The 21,784-nt window shown below is 32.2% G+C and overlaps 1 protein-coding gene across 1 annotated transcript in view; it reads left to right on the top strand.

Annotated features, from left to right (window-relative positions):
* Pros1 (protein S) overlaps positions 1-21,784 on the top strand; it is an 87,128-nt gene that overhangs the window by 49,002 nt on the left and 16,342 nt on the right. Inside the window, exons 4-9 of the mRNA XM_046455322.2 lie at positions 7,628-7,714; positions 10,803-10,925; positions 11,023-11,154; positions 14,212-14,337; positions 16,785-16,906; positions 18,672-18,787. Coding sequence (XP_046311278.1) covers positions 7,628-7,714; positions 10,803-10,925; positions 11,023-11,154; positions 14,212-14,337; positions 16,785-16,906; positions 18,672-18,787 — 706 coding nt within the window. The remainder of the gene's footprint in view (positions 1-7,627; positions 7,715-10,802; positions 10,926-11,022; positions 11,155-14,211; positions 14,338-16,784; positions 16,907-18,671; positions 18,788-21,784) is intronic.

A 21,784-nucleotide genomic window follows, 5' to 3' on the forward strand; every position in this document is an offset into this window, starting at 1 on the left:
AGCCAGACATGGACAATACAAGAAAAAAATAATTCCTTTCATTTCTGAATTAATCCTAAATAAAATGGTATCCAATCTAATCAAAAGTATGGTAAAAATAATATAACAAGAAAAGGTAGAGTTTATTTCAGAAATTCAAAGTTAGTTTAACAATAGGAAATCTAGAAGTGTAATTCTTTACAAAATAGTATACTGTTACTTTAGCTCATATTGAAAAATCAGGTTAATTACGACTTTTGTTATGATTAAAAAAACTGTCAAGCTATAAGAGAAGTTTCTGAGCTTGATAAAGGTCAAATATAGAATAACCATATAATTTATCTTCCAAACACCAGATAAATGTTTTGGGCAAAGTGACATATATGATCATTATGATACACACACAAAAGAAAGAAGACAAAAACATACAATAAACATTATACCTAATTGATAAACATTGGGTAGAGTCTCTTTATGGTTGAGAATAAGAAACAATGGAGGTTACAACCAATGCAATAAGAGTGAAAAAAATAAGGGATATGTAGATCATAAACCAAAATATAAGCTGTCATTATTTATAATTGATAAGATATGCCTAGAAAAGAAATAGAATTCAAAGGCAAAATACTAGAACAAAAAGATTTAGATAGTTCTAAGTGTACCCTATAAAAATTCCAAGTAGCTCTTTTTTTACACAGCAATAGTTCAGCAGAAAATTAAAAAGACAATACCATTCATAAAAGCAGCAAATTCCATAAAATATCTAGAAGTATCTTAAGTGTACATAAAACCTCTATGGAGAAAATTTTAAAACTCAAATTGAGGCCATTGAAGATGAACTGAAATAATGGAAAGACATTTCATGATCTTGAATTGAGTGATGCTATACAAAGAGATCCATTCTCCCCAGATTTAGAGCACTGATGTTTTAATTTTGTAAAAGCAGTTTAATAAACTCAGTTCAAGATTTGAAAAAAAATCCACACATACCAAAAGGCTAAAAAGGAAAATCATCTGATCTAATATTAATGGTTAAAAAAAAACTGTAGAATTAAAACTCTTTGGTATTGTCAGAATACCAGACCTAAATGGAGCTGAACAGAGTTCATAGAAAGATGCATGTATATATAGTAACCTAATAATTGCTAAAAATGACACTGCAAATTACTATGGATTGCTTAGAAGATGGAATTGAGAAAAGTAACCAACTATTAGTATAAAAATAATTACCACCAAGTACAAATGTGAATTGTAGGTAGAATATAGACAAAAATGTTTAATTTATGAAAATATGTGGGTGAATATCTTTGGGATTAATATCATGGAAGAAAAACTTTATATGCGCAAATCTTAAGGCAAAATGACTAATAAATTTGGTTATAAAAAAATTAAGAAACATTACAAGAAAACCATGAAAGGTAAGGTTACAAGATAGATGGGAAGTCTGGCAGCCCTATGGTAACACATTTGCCTAGCATACACAAGTTCAATCTTGTATTCAATCTCTAGCATTGTAAAAACTGAAAAAACAAACGGAGGTGGAGGTGAGGTAACAGAAAGGTGATTTTTACAAGTGTTTAAACTTTTGCAACTCCAGAAGAACAACAAAAAAATATCAATAGAGAAATGGTTATAAAATATGAAGAGTTTTTAGAGGAGGTAATTAAATTAACTCTAATTTTTTAAAAAATGTGAATATATGTCTCATCTCATTAGAATTCAGAAAAATGTGATATCATGTATTACTTATTAGTCTGGCAAACATTAAACAGCAAATAGAAGTCTTCATGCTCTGTGTGGGAGTATACCCCAAAGAATTATTTATTACATGCCTATATAGTGATACCACAATTCTACCCTGTGTGTCTATTTCCATGAAATTCTTATGTAGCTACCAAGGAGACATCCCTGAGGATGCCACTGCGGCACTATTGCAGAGGTGGGAAGTTGGAGGCAATCTGGATTATCTAGCATGGGTAGAGAGGATTAGAAAACTAGAATTGTGGACTATGGGAATAATGCTTAGTAGTTGAAAGCAACAAATACGTAATAGCATAAATAGATCATAAACATTCATCACTGAATAAAAATGTTAGAGAACATGATATGCAATACAAAACCACTTACAGAAACAAAAAACTTTATAGACTGAAAACTGTAAATATGTATTTTATAAGAACACATACAAATTTTAAAAATACACATAAACTCATTTGGATTTTTGCCTAAGAGTGAATGGGAGAATGTATGTATTTTTAAAAAAGCAACTGATGGGCTTTATAAACAATAATAATAATAATAGCCTACCATCAAAGAAGTATGAATAACTTTACTGACATCAAAATGAGCAAACATTCAGATTTCTATATGATTTCTTCTTCTGTGACTTATAAACCAGCAGCTGGGCCGGGCATGGTGGTGCATGCCTGTAATCCCAGTTGGTAGGGAGGCTGAGACAGTATGATCACAAGTTCAAAGCCAGCCTCAGCAACAGCAAGGCACTAAGCAACTCAGTGAGACCCTGCCTCTAAATAAAATACAAAGTAGGGCTGGGGATGTGGCTCAGTGGTTGAGTACCCCTGAGTTCAATCCACGGTACCAAAAAACAAAACCCAAAAAACCCAGTGGCGAGGTGGGGAGGGTATAAAGTAAATTCTTGGAGAAAAGAAAAATTCATCTGACTTTGACTCCGTTATAATCCAACTTTATATTAGGTTGCAGTGACTAACCAATTTTTTTAGAATTGCAAATTAAGTTAACTAGGACAGTAGTCACTACAGAAGGTGGCAAAAGGGAACCAAATAGTTAAGTCCTTAACAAAATTAATTGGGAAAAAATATATGTAATAATCCTGATGATCTAGAACCAAGATCTGTCTCTGAGATGTTCTTTCTTGACTACTGAATCTTCTTTTATACCTATTTCTTAACCTTTTTATCCCTGATGGCTTTAATTTCTATTTATAATTCCATTTCTTATGGAAGTTTCCTCAGCATACAAAAACTGGAACATCCTTTCTCCAACTCATACATTCCTAGTCTCCTTACTTTCCCCCATTCCTGTTGTACAGTAAGAAAGAGAAATGGGGAGGTGAGGGTTCTGTATTGCACTGGTTTGGAGTAGCCATGCAGATGACTTTCCCACTAATTCTACATGTACTTTTTCATAAAAACATTATCACACACATTAATATAGGCCTACATATGAGATACCTTATGGGCCATAGCTACATTGTAGTCTGGTCTTGGGTCCTAATCATCACATGAAGCATTTCATCTGGACTTCTTACTCCAGGGCTTTCAAATTTTGGCTATTGTTCACTGTCAGATTTGTCCAGAGATTCAAAATTATGTTTTCTCAAACACAGTTATCCTAATAAAATCTCCACACTAGAATAAGCTATTTTTTTCTTCCTTTGGTGATTGGGAGTGGGTGATTCAAAGAAGGAATGTATGAACCAAAGGGAAGCACCTACAAGACCTAAAACTGCTTAGGTTTCTTAGGGCCTCAGACAGACCACCTGATGGAAGATATTATTTCAATGGAAAATATTATAACCCCCCATAGTAGACAGAATAATGACTCCCCAAAGATATCCATGTCCTAATCCTCAGAACACATGATGGTACCTTATATGCAAAAGGAACTTTACAGATGTGACTAAGGATTTTGAACTGAGTATTTTATCCAGGTTTATTGAAGGGTATTCCCATAATGCAGCAAATCATTATAAAAAAGTATAGGAGGTCAGAGTCAATAGTAGAATATGAGATGATGGAGCTAGAATTGGGAGTGATACAAGGATGAGACAATGAGGAAGGAATGCTGATGGCCTCTAGATGCTGAAAAAGGCAAGGAATTCATTTCCTTGAAGTCTCCAGAAGGAACGAACCTCTTCTGACACTTTCCTTTTAGACTTTTTTATGTAAATTTTTTATTTATATATGACAACAATATATACATATATAGAGCCCAATTTTTCGTATCTTTGGTTGTATACATAGTATATTCACACCAATTCGTGTCTTCATACATGTACTTTGAATAGTAATGATCATCACATTCAACCATCATTAATTACCCCATGCCCTATCCCTTACCCTCCAACCCCTCTGCCCTATCTAGAGTTCATCTATTCCTCCCATGCTCCCCCTCCCTATCCCACTATGAATCAGCCTCCTTATATCAAAGAAAACATTCAGCATTTGTTTTTTTGGAATTGGCTAACTTCACTTAGCATCATCTTCCTAACTCCGGATGGAGTTACCTACAGTTACCTGCAAATGCCATGATTTTATTCTCTTTTAATGCTAAGTAATATTCCATTGTGTATATATGCCATATTTTTTTATCCATTCATCTGTTGAAAGGCATCTAGGTTGGTTCCACAGTTTAGCTATTGTGAATTGTGATGCTATAAAGATTGATGTGGCTGTGTCCTGTATAGTATGCTGTTTTTAAGTCCTTTAGGTATAGACTGAGGAGAGGGTTATTTTAGATTTCTGATACACATAACTGAAAGAAAATAATTTTGTATTGCTTAAAGCTATTAAGTTCATGATGATTTTTCATAACAGCAACAGGAAACTTAAATGCATACTGACTTCAAATAAACCATTGAATCTATATATGATGAATTGAATTTTTCAAAGATGATGCAAAAATCTCTCCCATTCTACACATTCATCTGAAATGTCTTTGGCCACCTCCTTATTAAGAAGTAGATTTCATCTCCCCACTCTTTACTCCTTGGGTGGACCCTAGGATGGCTTTGATCAATAGAATATAGTACAAGTGAGTACAATGCCCCTTAGTACAAGTGAGTACAATGACCTAGCAGTTTCTGCATTCTCCTTCTTAAAAGCTAGCCATCATGAAAGAAGTGCGACTTTGAGATCAGCATGCTAAAAGAGAGTCAACAATGAGGAGAGGCCCTGACACATGATATAGCACATGGAGAGAAAGTGCTGAGGAGCACAAGTTCTATGACACGAGTAAATAACCATCTTGGAAAGGCTTTTCACCCAGTTCCAACTGCCCTGACTGTCTCCATGTGCTGCAGAGCTTCCAAAAACAGCCTCTAAACCCCTTTTCAAATAGTTGATTCACAAATCATAAGCAAAATACTGATTATTTAAGCTCCTCATTTGGGAGATGATTTGTTGTTCAACAAAAGATAACCAAAGCACCATCTTGTGTAGTAAGTTGTTGACTATCTGAACAATGCCGTGATGTATAAAATGCCTTCAGTGGCTATTAGGAAGTATAGTTTGGGCACTAAATAATCCCTAGTTAAAGTCCCTAAGTGTTTTATTTTTGTTTTCTCAGCTATTTTTTCATAGTTTACTAGCAATAAATGTCAGGTTGCTATATTTAACTTCACAGAGTGGTAGTCAGAACAAAAGGAATGAAGTATGCCTGCTTTGTGATATTAAGCAATTATACAAATATTGTTTTAGTCTGTATGTAACATTAGACGTTAACTTCAGCAACCAGAAACACTAATTCCTGTTGACTTAATTATAACACCCATGATTCCCAGAAATGGTGATGCTTTATTGACAGAGTTACACCTGGACCCCTTTGAAAACAAAAGTTAAACAACAATGGAAATTTTGGCACAAAAATTTGTAAGTTAATCTAGCAGGACAGTGCAGCAAGATATAAATTAACTACCATGTCTTTTGGATTCCCTTAATGGTTTGTAATGAACACATCTTCAGTCATAATGAAATTAAAAATTCAAATGGCTGTCCAATAAGAGTGCTATCACTTGACATAGTGAAGGCTGGATATCTCAACCACAGCATGATGTGCCAAGTGTCAGAAATATCTTCCAGTCAGAAACTAAGAAATTAATTTCATACTACCTTGTGTAAGACAGGAAGCTAGAATGGGACATTCCAGATGTTTCCCAAGATTTTATTCGCTTTGCAAATTGGTCCAATAAAACTCCTTTTGAAGGAAGGATTCAAACAGTTTGAAGGACCAGTGAAGTGATTATGAATATAAATGAGGTCAAAAGGAGAACCTATACAGGTATGGGGATATGGTTAGTTTTTGGTAGAAGATATAAACCAGAAATTCAACAATCTGAGCAAAACCCAACTTATCTACACGACAAAAACAATTGTAATACAAGCAAAAAAGTCTTTTGAAAAAATGTTATCTCAGGTTTAAAATATCATAGGATAATGATGGAAAGATGCAGTTAGAAATCACCCAGCTGGCATAGGAATGTAGCAAGAATTGAATAGGAAGAACACATAGAAGCAGCAGTCTTGGTGATAATGAAGGAAGTTGATAATAAAGAAGCTGAGTTTGTGAGAGCTGATAGTCCTTTTAAATCATTCTGCAGACTTTCTATCTCTTCTGAACATCTTTCTCAAAGACTTAGAAAACCTATATTTATCAGCAGTGCTGTCTTAGGACTGGACTGACAGGAACCTTTTAAGAAAAATTTCATGGTCAGTGGATCCTGATCCTCAAAGTACCTAAAGGGAACATGTCAGTAAGATTTGTTTTCAAATATTCCTGAAAGCAGATCAGCATAAAAGAAATGCTCAGTGTCCTGGATTTCAACTTTAAACTGAATTAAATCATGATGTTAATAACATAAATTTTGAAATGGATTGTTTATCAAGTGAAAGAATGAGTTTGCATCTTCTTGTTAATAGGGTATTTGATGATATTCATTTAATACTAACAAAAGAGAAATTTCAGATGTTATGGAGGAATTGAACTAAATTACATCCATACGTCATACAATGTTTTGATGAATAGCTGAGAAAAAATGCATCAGCACAGAATAATCTCCCACAAGAAGCAAAAACAAATTTCTCAATCAGTAAACTTTGGTAATAAAAGCCTTGCTATAGGGTTGGGGCTGTAGCTCATGGTAGAGCGCTTACCTAGCATGCGTGAGGCACTGGGTTCGATCCTCAGCACCACATAAAAATTAACAGATAAAATAAAGGTATTCTGTCCATCTACAATTACAAAAAAAAATTTTTTTAAAACCTAGTTATAGAATTCTACCTCCCTGATTCAGCTTAAACAGTAGTAGTTCATCCCCTCAAGTGGAGAAGAGACATTAAGAATATGCCAGACCCATTTTCTTCAGTGGCAACTTGATTACTTTTTCACCTCTAATACTCCTCAATGAAGAACAACCAGAAGAACTTTGAATTTAAAAATGCATCCAAATATTTTTTCCCCATATTATACATGTTCTTATATATTCTTAGACCATTGACAATTTAGAGGTTATGCATTTGTGTTGGTTTTTATTCAACTAACTTATATAGTATCCTATAATGTTTTAATATTCAGTGTTCATCAAAGTATATTTTAGATATACATGAATCATGCAGCATAACAATGTACTGTGCCTTTCCTCTTGTTTAAATGTGGAAACTTAAAGCTAATATACTACTTAAATCTTATAAACAGTCTTTTGGTTTAATCAGTATGTTCTACTCAACTTTGACAGAAAAAAATTGATGAAAACATTTAAGGTTGATATTTTGAATACTAAATCTTGTGAATCCATAGAAGCATAAAATCTTACCTCTCAGAATAATTTCTACCATGATTGCAAATCAACTAAGTGTGGCTGCTCTAAGATTATATTTGTTTTTCTCTACAGCTTGTCTTGGCTCCTTCCGAGCTGGATTGTTCACTGCTGCACGTCAATCATCTAATGCTTACCCTGACCTAAGGAGCTGTATCAATGGTAAACACTCTACCATGGATTCCCAAAACAAAACAAAGCAAAATATAAACCCTGCAAGTAAAATATATCATGTTAATATAAACTGATGTTCAAAAATCAACAAATGAGCCCTCAAATAAGTTCTTGTTTAGTAAGGGCTAGGTCATTGACTTTAGGAATTTTATTCTTAGCAGCTTTAGTTTAGCTGTTGTTACATACACAATCATGTAGTATGGACCAAATGTCATAGTTGATTGATAGATCAAAGTAGTCATATTTATTCTATGAACTTTGGGACATCAGTATTATAAATGTGAAAAATGTTATGTGGATGAAATTAGCCTCTGAAATTTACTTAAAGCCTAGTGATAATTTTAATTGACAATATTTCTCTCATTTGCCAATTTTCCAACTGAGAGTCCAAGAGAAAAAATGCAAGATGTAAATTGGGAAGTTTTTCAGTGGATATTTTACTTGTAGCATTGGCATTAATCTAGATGTTTATTTTCATTTTCTCTAGTGTAAAGTGGTTGTCATTACGTAGGTTGAACAGTTTGCCTGATCACATGTATTTAGTTCATACTTCATCTTTTTTTCTTTTTTCTATTTATTAAAGGCTTGGAAAATAATAGTTTGATAACAAACTATTTATTATCATTAAACTAATATCTAATTTACTACTACTTTTCAAAATACCTTGGTTTTATGAGAATTTTTTAAAATTCTGGAATTAATTAGGTTTTAGTTAGATTGGTTAATTATGGATTTATAAACAGACATTTCACTCTGGCTAAGGGGAATGTATTGGGAAGAACTTGTACAAATAACTACAAAGAATTGACAAACAGGTGTTCAGATGTGTAGGAAACAAGCGATCATTGCACTGTCTAATGAAGGCAGAGAGAAAGAGACCCCAAATAAGTAAAGAAAGAAATGGGCACGTCATTTAAGATAGTGAAAATTTGCTATGATATTTTATGAAGAAAATATAAAACAGCACTATAATACTTTTTAATACATTTTTTGTCTTACAATTTTTAACATGTATTTTCGCTGCTAATATTTCTTATTCTAAAATCAACATTATCTTATGTTAACATAGTCACTGGGGTTATCTTTTGATTAATCTTTTCATGGTTTATTTTTCCATTCAGTAACTTTTAACTTATTATTGTGATAAAAGTAAAAATCTATTTTAAGTGAGTGTCTTTTGGCTCTTGCTATTTAATCTAATCTGACAGTCTGTCTTTTAGGGAAGTGTTAGACCACAGACCATTTATACTTTTAACATAACAGTCTGACTTTTTTAAGATTTCTTTTTGTCACTGGTTGTAATTTAAATTGAAATTGTATTTTTAAGTTTATTTGACTTGGGCTTTGTTGAGCTTCTTCGATCTTTGGGTTCATAGTTTTTCATCAAATTTGGAAAATTAATTTACCAAAGTTATTTATCAATATTTACTCTTTTTTTCCTTTTCCGTACCTCTCTCTTTTTCTCCTAGAACTTTAACAGCACATATGGTAGATCACTTGATGTTGGTTGACAAGTTACTGCTACTCTGGGTTTTGGGTTTTTATTGTTTTGTTTTTATTTGTTTTCATTTTGGATAATATCTGTGTCTTGAAATTTATTCTTCTTTTCTTCTGCTAAGTATAATTTACTTTTAATCTATCTCATTTATTTCTCATTTCATATATTGTACTTTACATGTCTCTAAGTCCTATATGACTCTATTATATAGCTTTATCATGCTTATGTTTACTACTAGAGCATATAGCATGCATTTATAATAGTTATATTGACTTATTTTTCTGCTTTTTATAATGTCTCTCATTCCTAGATATTTTTCATCAGTGAATTTTTCTTTCGATTGTAGGGTATATTTTCTTGTTTCTTTGAATGACTAGTAATTTTTGATTGTATATTGTACAGAACAAACTATACTATTCCCAGTAGCAATAGGAAAAGGGATTTGGGACTTCCAGTTAGGGTTAATATGGAGTAATAGGATCAGATTTACTCTTCTTCCTTAAATTAATAGAAGTGGTCAAATATGTGGAACAACAGGTTTTAGACATTGGACAACAAGGAGCAAGGTACCGTAATTGCCAAGAAAGAAGAAGTAAGTTCATGTTGTTTAGTTCTGGGTTCTGTTGTCTTGTTCCAAATAGTCTTTGATTTGGGTCTGACACTCAGCTAAGTAACTTAGAGTAAGTTAAAAAAAAATCTTTTGTGGCTTGATTTTAAGATTGATTAAGGCATCCTGGAAGAAGCCTTAAACATAACGCTAATTTAACCCTAATAAGAGGATTATCAACCTTGTGAGGTTTCTACCTGATTCCTTATATATATATATATGTCTTGAGATTTTAATGTCTGGCTAGTCTAAAATGAACCACATCTAACCCTATGTGAGCTCTGGAAATTGTCCTGTGCAAGTCATTATTCAGCTGAGGACCCTAGATCTCTAGAGTTAGTCTCTGCCCTTCTCTCTCCATGTATCCCCACTCTCAGTTCTTCTTTGACCTTCCCAAACTTTAGTATTTGTCTTCTCCATCTGGGGAGACCAGTGCTCTAATTGACTCCTGCACTGTTGCATGCAGACATCTCCAGACAGGAATATAGTTCTATTTTTTTAATTTACTTTCCCTTAGGAATCAGATTTCTGCAATTCTTGGAAACCATTATTTTATATATTTTGATGAGATTACTTATTGAAGGCATGAAGATAAACTAAGTCCTTTTATTCTATTGTGGCCCAATTAGGAAGTCCCAAGTTCTTTTTTCCCATTGCTACTGAGAGAGGTTTCTTTGGTCTGCTTTAGTCATGGAATTGTTTTTAGAATCAAAAAAGGCAATATGTTTTTTAAAAAAATCTACATTATAGTTATAAAATATTATATATACTTGCAATATGATAGTAGTGTTCTTTCATAAAATACTCAAATGTTTGTATAATGGACTCACTTTTTTTGAAAAAGCATTATTTGAAGGAAGGAGTCATATTTTTTCATTAGTTATAAGCTTCATATAAAAAATTCTATTGAAAGGCAAATTTATTTCACTATAGCATGAAATAAAAATTAAATAGGTCTCCATTTCCTTCAGCTATTCCAGACCAGTGCAATCCTCTGCCTTGTAATGAAGAAGGATATGAGAGCTGCAAAGATGGCCAAGCTGAATTCACTTGCATTTGCAAATCAGGCTGGCAAGGAGAAAAGTGTGATTTTGGTATGTATAATTTCCAATTTAGCTCATCTGATTTGGACACATGAAAAGTTCCCTACAGGTCATATTATTTGAAAAATAATTTATTTTTCCTTTGTAGATATAAATGAATGCAAAGATGCCTCAAATGTAAATGGTGGTTGCAGCCAGATTTGTGATAATACACCTGGAAGTTACCACTGTTCCTGTAGAAGTGGTTTTATATTGCTTTCAAATAAAAAAGACTGTAAAGGTAAGAATAAGAAAATAGAATAAAAATGTATTTACTGTGTAAGAACAACATTCAACTAGAGGAATTTCCTCAGGAAATTCTTGGAAAATGCTCTCATTGTGTTTATAGTATATATACAATTTTATCCACCTTGAAGCCTGGTGATACTATTGGATTACCTTTTAGTTTACAATACTGATAACAAGAATATTTTCATTTTCTCATTGTGTGGGTGCTCATGTATGTATGCATATTTCAATAATTTTATTATAAATCAAAATAGAAAAAATTTATTATAAAGTGAGCTTTCCAGGTAGATCTTTGCATGCTTCAGACTTTGTAAAAAGCATTTTGTATCCTTTGTTTTCAAATATTACCTAATATTACTCCCTTTATTTCAAAAAGATAAAAACTATAAAAAAAAGACTTCCACGACCATCCTTAATAACCTCTTTCATTGAATTTTATTATTCCTTTTCCAAATTTCTGAGATATAAACCAATGTAACTCTAAAGATTTCCAAAATAAACCCTTTATTTTGCACCTCATTTTGTATTTGTGGTTTTGGAAATGATGAAGATCTGGTTTTCTTTCTCTTTTCCTACTTAAGAGGACATTATTGTTCCTAAGTTTTTTTTTTTTTTCCTTCAGACTTACATGATCACTCTCAGTGTAGCTTTATAACAAGACATTTCACTACTATATTTGTTTTGTTTTCCCTGTTCCCCAAATTTTGACTTTTTTCTCTTGTATACTGTAACTTCCATTAAACTGCTCTAATTTGTGCTAGGTATGTGATTAAGTAAAACCAAAATTTCCCAGCCTGGAACCAGATTTTATCTGTAGAAACTAGAAACATTTAATACAATTTTTCCCTCTTCTTATTATGCTTTCTCTTTCTTCTTCTTTTTCTCCTCTTCCTCCTACTCTTCCTTCTTAGAATAAAAAATTTCAGTAAACTAAAATGTGAAGTTTTCTTGATCAACCCCCTATTCATATTGATTTTGGTAAATTCCTACATGGGATTCATGTTCAAGAAATGATTTGTCCATTACTGCATCATAGTATTTAGATTATCCAGTTTGCTATATTATTTAAAGTCTAGTTATATTACTCTGAAGTAAACTGTGTTTACTAACAATTTCTTCTAGACCATTATCCAATTTGTGAACATATATCTTTTCTGCCTAGATGAGAAAATTCAGGTAATTAGAATAATGGTCTCATTAGAAAACCATCATAATTTCTGGAAACCATGCTCATTGTATAAATAGGACCCACTCCTATTTTTACCTATAAATACTAGACTGTTCTTTTAAATAACTTGTGACTTTTTAAAATTAAAATGTATTTAATTCGTATCCACTGAATTAACACACACACACACATACACATACACACACACACAAACACACAGATACTTATAAAACCTCCTTTAAAAAATAAGAATGTCCCTGTTGACCAGAACATATGTTTTTATATTTTTCACTTACATAGTCCTTATCCCATGATACATTCATAATAGAGTACTGAGCTTTTAGAAAAATATGTATAAAACTATTTCAGTGGAACATTTGCCAAGATGTGGAAATGCTTGGGATCAAGTTGCCAGTAATTTCCTAAATGTGAAAAAATAAACCTTTTCAACAGGCATTAGATGTCAGTGTAAAATCATAAAAGCTGTGTATTATAACCTAAATTCAATTGATCTGTGTGTTTCCTTTCAGTAATACTCAAACAAAATAACTTGTATGTTTTTGCTTTTTTTAAAGATATGAAATTTTATTCTTCTTTAGAATTTTATTTAAAAGTAGTTAAAGTTTCACATTAAGTTGTAAGAAATAATAGAGATCACAGGTATCTTTTAGCCAATTTCTATCATTGGTAACATCTTTAAATATTATAGTACAATGTCACACTCAGAATATTGATATTGATACAGTCAAATATAGAAAAATTCCCTTACCACAAGGTATTGATTCCATTATTTTTGTGCAATTATTTTAAATAAAGTCTGAAGTTTTAGTTATTCTTCTTTGGAAAAAAAATCCTGACAATTTTTGGAATATAAAATACATTTTCAATTTTGAATTTGTCTTTCTCCAATGAGTACAGGTGAGAAAATTTCACTAATACTTTCATCTCCATCAGACTTTTTCTGTTACTTGTTTCATTTTCCTCCTAAGTAAAAACTTATCTAGTAACTAGTTACAGTCCATATTTTATCTCTTACTTTACCATGTAATATAATAAACGCATCTGAAATTTTTGGAATATTAATTTGACACTAAAATTTGTATTAGATTAACAGCAGCTTTATGAATACTTTGAGACCTCCTTCAATCCCATTTTATTTTATTTTTTATTTTTTTTCAATCCCATTTTAAATGTGATTCATTGTTGAATACTTCAGGCAACAATTATAGTGAACAGATTACATGTCTATTTCCCAAGAAGCTAAAACAGATAAGCAGTCTCATATTTTATATTTGTGATACTAAGAAATGAAGATACTTTCAAGACCATGTCTCAGAAACTTGTATTTAGACGTATCCATGAAAACTATTAAGAAATAGTTGAGTCTCTTATTGATTTATTTATTTTTATACCTTAACCTGGTAGGTAAGAAAATGACTAAATCCCTCTTTTTTTTTTTTAAGAGAGAGAGAGAGAGTGTGTGTGTTTTTTTTAATATTTATTTTTCAGTTTTCGGTAGACACAACATCTTTATTTTATTTTTATGTGGTGCTGAGGATTGAACCCAGTGCCCCGCACATGCCAGGTGAGCGTGTTACCGCTTGAGCCACATCCCCAGCCCAACTAAATCCCTCTTTATTTTTATGTAATGATAAAGAAACATGTCAAATATCAATCAAATTTCGTATGAATTTATATAAACAAATCATATTTAGTGAATTAAAATGTGATGATTGATTTAATATTTTGTTGTTCCAAAGTTAGTCTGTGATCTCATTGTATAAATTAGATTCAGGAAACACAAATTGAGGGTTGATTTTTCGGCATATTCTGCTATTGGAAAAATGTTTCTTATTTTTAATTTATTGTTTTAATTTATAGATGTGGATGAATGTTCCTTGAAGCCAAATGTTTGTGGCACAGCTGTGTGCAAGAACCTCCCAGGAGACTTTGAATGTGAATGCCCTGAAGGTTACAGATACAGTCCTAAATCAGCATCTTGTGAAGGTAGAATGGTGGTGGTATCAAGGCTGCTGGTGGAGAGGGTGGACTTGAATCCTGAGCTGATATTCAGTAGCATTGGTTTTATTTGACAGTAGCACTCCTATTATTTACTTTTTAATTTAGCTTGGTCAATTTGGTGATCATTGGCTTTCTTCCCAGAATAAAATTATCTAAGATGCATGGTCTTTAGTTTTAATATGATGTACTCTATTTGGCTCTTAAAACTACATATGAGTTGGAGACCTCCATGTACAATAAAAGCAAGATAAACATATTTTAACATCACTTAAATAATATTTGAAGATAAAAGAAAATTTCAGCCTGAAAGCAAAAACACATGTATACAAAAGAGAGACAGAAGTTTAAACTGCCTTTAAACAGTTGGATGATTTTTTCCATGAGACTGAAACAATGACACTGGTTAAAAACCTTAGGTTTTATTCCAAGCTTTCAGGCATATATAAGTCATTAATTCTAAGTGGAACATAATGTAGTTCTATTATCATAAATAAATGAGGCTCTAGCACGAGAAAGTTGAGAAATATTGATCAGTAATGTCATTGCCCATGGATTTGAGCTAGCCCCTGCGAGTTGCATCTCCTTCCTTGTCTGTACAGGTCTTGCCATGTGTGCCTTAGGTAGCTTAAATATATTAGAGGTTTTTTTTTAATTTTATCATGATAAACAAATAATTTCACACCTTCCTTCAAAATTTTTAAAATTTTAAGATGAATTTAATATCATGGATAAAACCGATAAAATAAAAAATAATTTTTCAATTGTGTAATGTACATATGTATATTGGGGGGAGGGAGCAAGTTCTCTCTCTCTCTCTCTCTCTCTCTATATATATATATATATAGTTAAAAAGAAATATTATATATAATATTATATTTATATCTATTATATATAAAGAAATATTATATATACTATTATATATAACGTTTATATATAATATTATATATAATATTTCTTTTTAACCACTTTTATGGGGGGATTGGAATTGAACCCAGGGGTGCTTTACCACAGAGCTACATCCCCATCCCCCCACCCCCCACACACATTTTTTTGAGATAGAGTGTGGCTAAATTGCTTAGGCCTTGCTTAAATTGCTAAAGCTGGCCTCAAACTTGTTATCTTTCTGCCTCAGTATCTCAAATTGCTGGGATTTACAGGCATGCACCACGGTACCCAGCTCCTTGTAACCATTTTTAAGTTTTTATTTCAGTGACATTAGTTACATTCACACTGTTGTGCACTCGTCACCACTGTTTCCAAAATGTTTTTATCACTTCAAACATAAATTTTGTAATATTGAACAAAAAGATCCCTCTTATTAGTTACCTAAATAAATAATAATTTTAGAATAGACTTTTTTCAACAAATATGCTTCTCTTAAAATTTCAGTGTCCTACCTCCTCATGTACTCACTCACCAAAACACCCCCATCCTTACATACACCATTCTTATGCTTCACTTCAGATGATAATTACTATGGTACACCCTAGGAATTTGAAGGTTTATTTTTAGCCTACTTCAACACCTATATAGTTGCATTAGTCGATGAATGAGAGACATTTTCTTAAAAGGAATGATTTGTAAATAACTATTCATATATGTAAAGTTAATCATATAATACACAATTAGAGGGAGCACTTATTTTGTGGATCCACTGTGAAGCCTTTTTTGAGAACTTAAATGATACACTGAATTTGAGAATTTTGTACCCAATGAAAATATTAAGGATTTTTATGTAGCCAGCCTTGAAGTGAACTTTAGTTTCAGCACAATATTACAAATTTCAACAATGATTTTTTCCAAAATGTCACTGAGGTTAGGGACAAGACCAAAAACCACACAATATGTGAGATAATATCATAGCAATGTTAATTTTTTAAAAAGATAAGAAGAAATAAAGGTATGTGCTTAAATGTATTGCTCCCATTAATTATTATGAGTAGTCAAATGTTCTTGATACTGTCATTTAATCCCCATTGCTTTAATGTGCAGTTAGTTAAAAGGCATTTTTTCTTTTTTTACTGTTCCCTCTTCTGTCTTTCCTTTGCTTCCCTATCTTCACCTCCATTCCCTTTCTTCTCCTTTCTTTTCTTCAAAGCAAAGAATTGGGAGCTAATCTCAAGATCATTCATATAGTCAGATAAGACAGTTGAGACCCTCAATAATTTTTTTCTTCAAATTCAAAATCAGGAAATTGGTATAATTGTTACACTATTATTAGTTTACTAATTACTAGATTTGTTGTTTCAAGTGCACAAGTGAACCTTACACTTATAACTCATTTAAATTTCCAGACCTAGTGTTTTAAGACTTGATGTCATAGGAATTTCTTTCTCTAAAGATCTGTTGTCATTGATTATCTCAAACTAAAATCTGCCTGTTGGATTGGTCATTTAGGAAATAGTAAGGTTTGTGTTCTTTTTTTACCCTAGATATAGATGAATGCTCTGAGAACATGTGTGCTCAACTTTGTGTCAATTACCCTGGCAGCTACTCTTGCTATTGTGATGGGAAGAAAGGATTCAAACTTGCCCAAGATCAGAAGAGTTGTGAGGTAAACATTTACAATGCTAAACTTCTTACCTCTTTACTAAAATGAGAGAGCCAAGCACTTGTTTCCATATAACTGAGGTAAGTCAGCAAAATACAGATGTTCAGTAATAATTGTAGATCTAAGCAGGCTGTAAGTCACAATCTGTTAGCTCAATGTGATCATGTAAGTCATAAAAATTGGGAATAATTAGTGGCTACATTAAAAAAGGGGCACTTAGAGTGTAGCCTGTGCATTTACAAAATTCAAACTATATGCATACTTAAGAAACTAAGAAAAGCTAAGATTAGTACTTTTTATATGAAGAAATATCCTGCATAAAAATTTTAGTGAAAACATTTTCTAATGTCTACCTTTCTGAGTTCTACTCTGGCAAGTTTGATCATGCTTAAGGTGTCTTAGTACTTGTAAGAGTGATCTTAAACTTTCAGTTCAGAATAGGATTTAGTAGGATTTACATACGTCAAATTTTAGAGCCTAATTTTGTTAATCTGTGTCTCTCAAACTTGCTTTTAGTCGTTCAGATTTAATGCATAATTGACCCAGGAATTGAATTTTCAGGTAGGTTTTAGTTTTTCCTTTATTGAAATAAACAGGCCAACATCCAAAACTCTTTTTATTTTCCTAAGTAAGGATTGTATGTTAGTGATCCTTTCAATCTTAGCACCATTTTTTTAAACATGCAAAGGTTTTATATATACATATATATGGCAGACTATTTTAAATTCCCAAATAAGGAGTATATACATATACCTCTTTATATATTGCCAAGTCAAGGATTATATGTCCAGAAAAGCATAACATTCAATATCATGCTACCTACTTGGTAAAGAAAAATAAGGTAAGCTAGTTGCCAAATGTAGTAACTTCGGTATTACTTTATTAAAATGTCATGCTGTGTGAATGTTTTATTTTGTAACTTAGTTGCTTATTATTTCAATATTTGCTTTAGTTACATATCACCATCTGTCTTGAAATAGAGGAAATGAAATGTTATTTCTGGTCTGTATTTAACAGAGGGCTATGTTTGCAGTTTTCCTCAAAATATCCTTTATATGTGTCCAAGAACTTATCCTAAGGAAATTTTCCATTTTAGCATTTGTTTTCATTCTTCGAAAACAAGTACTTGGTAAGACATGTGATAACTCTAAATCACTTTCTTGTGACTTCCTTGGGGACTAAGATGATACCTCATGTTTATTCTCTCCAGGCTTTTCAATATTTCCCTTTACTGTCTAGATAGCACGTTCTTGCTCAGAATGCGTTTGCTTAAAAAATTAATGAGTGAATGAATGAGATGCTGTTTGTTGGTACATTCATTGTTCCACCTATGTTCAACTCTAAATAAAAATAATCTTCAGATTTAGTTCATGAAGGCATCATACCTAACAGTTAATTGAAGAGGTACATGTTGGTACTTAAAGAAAGAGATTGTGTTTAACCCTGAGATTTGCAAAGGAAATATCAAAGAGAGAAATCTAAAGTTACAAACATTGAATAATTCAAACTTGAACAAGATCACATAGATTCTTGGAGGGTATATTGAAGAAAGTGAAAGATACTGCTTTATTATTACCAAAGGTATTTTTAATTTAAGTGTATAACAGGATACATTAGGAACCTGAGAAAAGACACACAACCTGCATAAACTCCAACCTGCATAAACATTAGGAACCTGAGAAAAGACACACAACCTGCATAAACTCCAAGGAAGATTTATGCATTTTTTGTTGTTGTTGTTGTTGTTTGTTTGTTTCTTTTCTTCTAGGCAGTTCCAGTTTGCCTGCCCCTAAACCTTGACAAAAATTATGAATTGCTTTATTTGGCAGAGCATTTTGCAGGGGTTGTCTTATATTTAAAATTTCGTTTGCCAGAAACCACCAGGTAAGGAACCAATGCCATCAATAATTTCTAGAAGTTATGCAGATAAGGAAAGAAGAATAATAAATGGAAAGGTCTGAAATGCATAGAATTATATTGTCAATGAGATAAATTAGGTGTGTTATCAATCAGATGATTTGGGAAACCTAAAAATAATTTGCTCCTTCATACATGTAACTTTTACACTAAAACTATTTTGAACTGTTTTCCAGTACTTATTTTACTTTATCCCATCATTCTTCACTTTATAATGAATTTATTTAATGTACTTGTGAAATTTTCACTTTTCTCTATACATGTTCTGAAAACTAGATAAAGGGAACATACTCAAGTATTTTTTAGAACATCAATATATGCAGCACTTTGTTGAATGCATGTTTAGAATTTATTAGTTATATGAATTTTTTCATCTCTTCCTTTGATAATTCAACTTCACAGAATTCTTGTTATTAAAGAAAACTGAAAATTATTCTCTGATTCATTTATGTAATTGTGTTCCTTTAATGTTCCATTTCATGAAAGTCTCAAAATAAATAACATCTTCTTTTCTTTTGGGGAGGTGTAGTATATTCTTCTTTTTAAATTAACTTATTTCTTTTTTCTAATTTGTTATACATGACAGCAGAATAGATTTCAATTCATAGTACACAAATGGAGCAGTTTTTCATTTCTCTGGTTGTACACAAAATAGAGTCACGCCATTTGTGTCATCATACATGTACCTAGGGTACATAAATCCATCTCATTTCACTCTTTCCTAACCCCTTGTCCTCTCCCATCCCCTTCCTCCCCTTTGCCCTGTCCAAAGTTCCTCCATTCTTCCCATGCTTCCCCCGATCCCCATTGTGGATCAGCATCCACTTATCAGGGAAAACATTCAGCCTTTGGTTTTTTGGGGATTGGCTTACTTCACTTGGCATGATATTCTCCAACTCCATTAATTTACCTGCAAATGCCATGATTTTATTCTCTTTTATTGCTGAGTAATATTTCATTGTGTACATATACCACAGTTTCTTTATCATTCATCTATTCAAGGTCATCTAGGTTGGTTCCACAGTTTAGCTATTGTGAATTGAGCTGCTATAAACATTGATGTGGCTGTGTCACTATAGTATGCTCATTTTTAAGTCCTTTGGGTATAGACCGAGGAATAGAGGAGTCAAAGGGTGGTTCCATTCCAAGTTTTCTAAAGAATCTCCATACTGCTTTCCATAGTGGTTATACCAATTTGCAGTCCACCAGCAATATATCAGTGTGCCTTTTCCCCAAAATCCTTGCCAACACTTATAGTTGCTTATATTCTTAATAACTGCCATTCCAACTGAGTGAGATGAAATCTTAGAGTAGTTTGATTTGCATTTCTATAATTGCTAGAGATGTTGAACATTTTTTCATATATTTGTTGATTGATTGTATATCTTCTTCTGAGAAGTGTCTGTTCAGTTCCTTAGCCCATTTATTCATTGGGATATTTGTTTTTTTGGTATAAAGTTTTTTGAGTTAAAGTCTTTATATATCCTGGAGATTAGTGCTCTATCAGATGTGTGTGTGGTTATCAAGGCACCAAAAATAAACATTGAAGAAGAGAGAGCCTCTTCAACAAATGGTGCTAGGAAAACTGGAAATCTATATGCAGCAAAATGAAATTTAGCCTCTATCTCTCACCATACACAAAACTCAACGCCAAGTGGATCAAAGACCTAGGAATTAGACCAGAGACTCTGTGCCTAATAGAAGAAAAAGTAGGCCCAAATCTTCATCATGTCAGATAAGGCCCTTACTTCCTTAAGAAGACTCCTAAAGCACAAGAAATAAAATCAAGAATTAATAAATGGGATGGATTCAAACTGAAAAGCTTCTTATCAGCAAAAGAAACAATCAGTGAAGTGAATAGAGAGCCTACGGAATGTGAGCAAATTCTTAGCACATGCAAATAATGTCTTTTAATAAGGTGGATTAGATACAACCCTTCCTTGCTATGAGAATAATGAGAATGAGAGAGAAATTCCTGATTACAGTATATCTTTAGACAATTATGGGCATATTCATTTCTCTTTGGCAATTTACAATTTTGTATGATCCCTTACATCGGACCAGAACTGGCCAACTAATTATTTTTCCAGTATCTATTTGTTTCTTTATTATTTTTTAGTTTATACTTTTTGAAGTCTAATATATATGTAGAAATGTGCAAATATATTAAATGTGTAGCTTGATGAATTTTTATCAAGTGCCACCTGTGTAACTAACACAAAGAACTGCTAGTGCTTTTTTTAAATATTTATTTTTTAGCTATAGGTGGATGCAATATCTTTATTTTATTTTTATGTGGTGCTTAGGATCGAACCCAGTGCCTCATTCATGGTAGGTGAGCGCTTTACCTCTGAGCCACAGCCTCAGCCCCACAGCTAGTGCTTTTTAAAAGCAAATTCCTGCACAACTGTTTTTTTTTTCACATCTGTTTTTATGTAGACAAATATTTGCCTTACCCAATGTTAACAAATTTACTTTTTTTCCATTCAATAGTACTTTTGAAACTGAATGAATTGTTCCCCAATGTAATGAATCAGTATGCTGATGATGTATTCCAGAAACAAAATATTCTGAACACAACTCTTTGAAATACCATTCTAGTACAATTTTATAAAGAAAAGGAAATTATCTTCATAATAGGATCAACTTCTGGAAGATCCTAACCATACACAGATTTAGATTTTGACAAGATAATCCATGTTTCACATCAGTAAAATGCTCAGATCATTATGAAAAAGGATTGAAGTTCTTGTTTCAAGTAAAATGGTTCTTTTTAAATGTGAACTCATGTCAGTAAATTCCCACTCATTATTATCCATCCAACATACTTTACTCCACATTTTACCTCTTTACAGTATTTACTTGGAATTCTAATGATGGAAAAGTTTATTTTGTCACTCTTTGATTGTTACCTTTGAGGAAGGTCTGTGCCCCATTACAAATACTACCTCTATTACCATTACT

Source organism: Marmota monax, unplaced genomic scaffold (assembly GCF_021218885.2).
Source record: "Marmota monax isolate L192 unplaced genomic scaffold, Marmota_monax_Labrador192_F-V1.1 WCK01_AAM20220418_F8-fsc00053, whole genome shotgun sequence".
Taxonomy (NCBI): Eukaryota; Metazoa; Chordata; class Mammalia; order Rodentia; family Sciuridae; genus Marmota; species Marmota monax.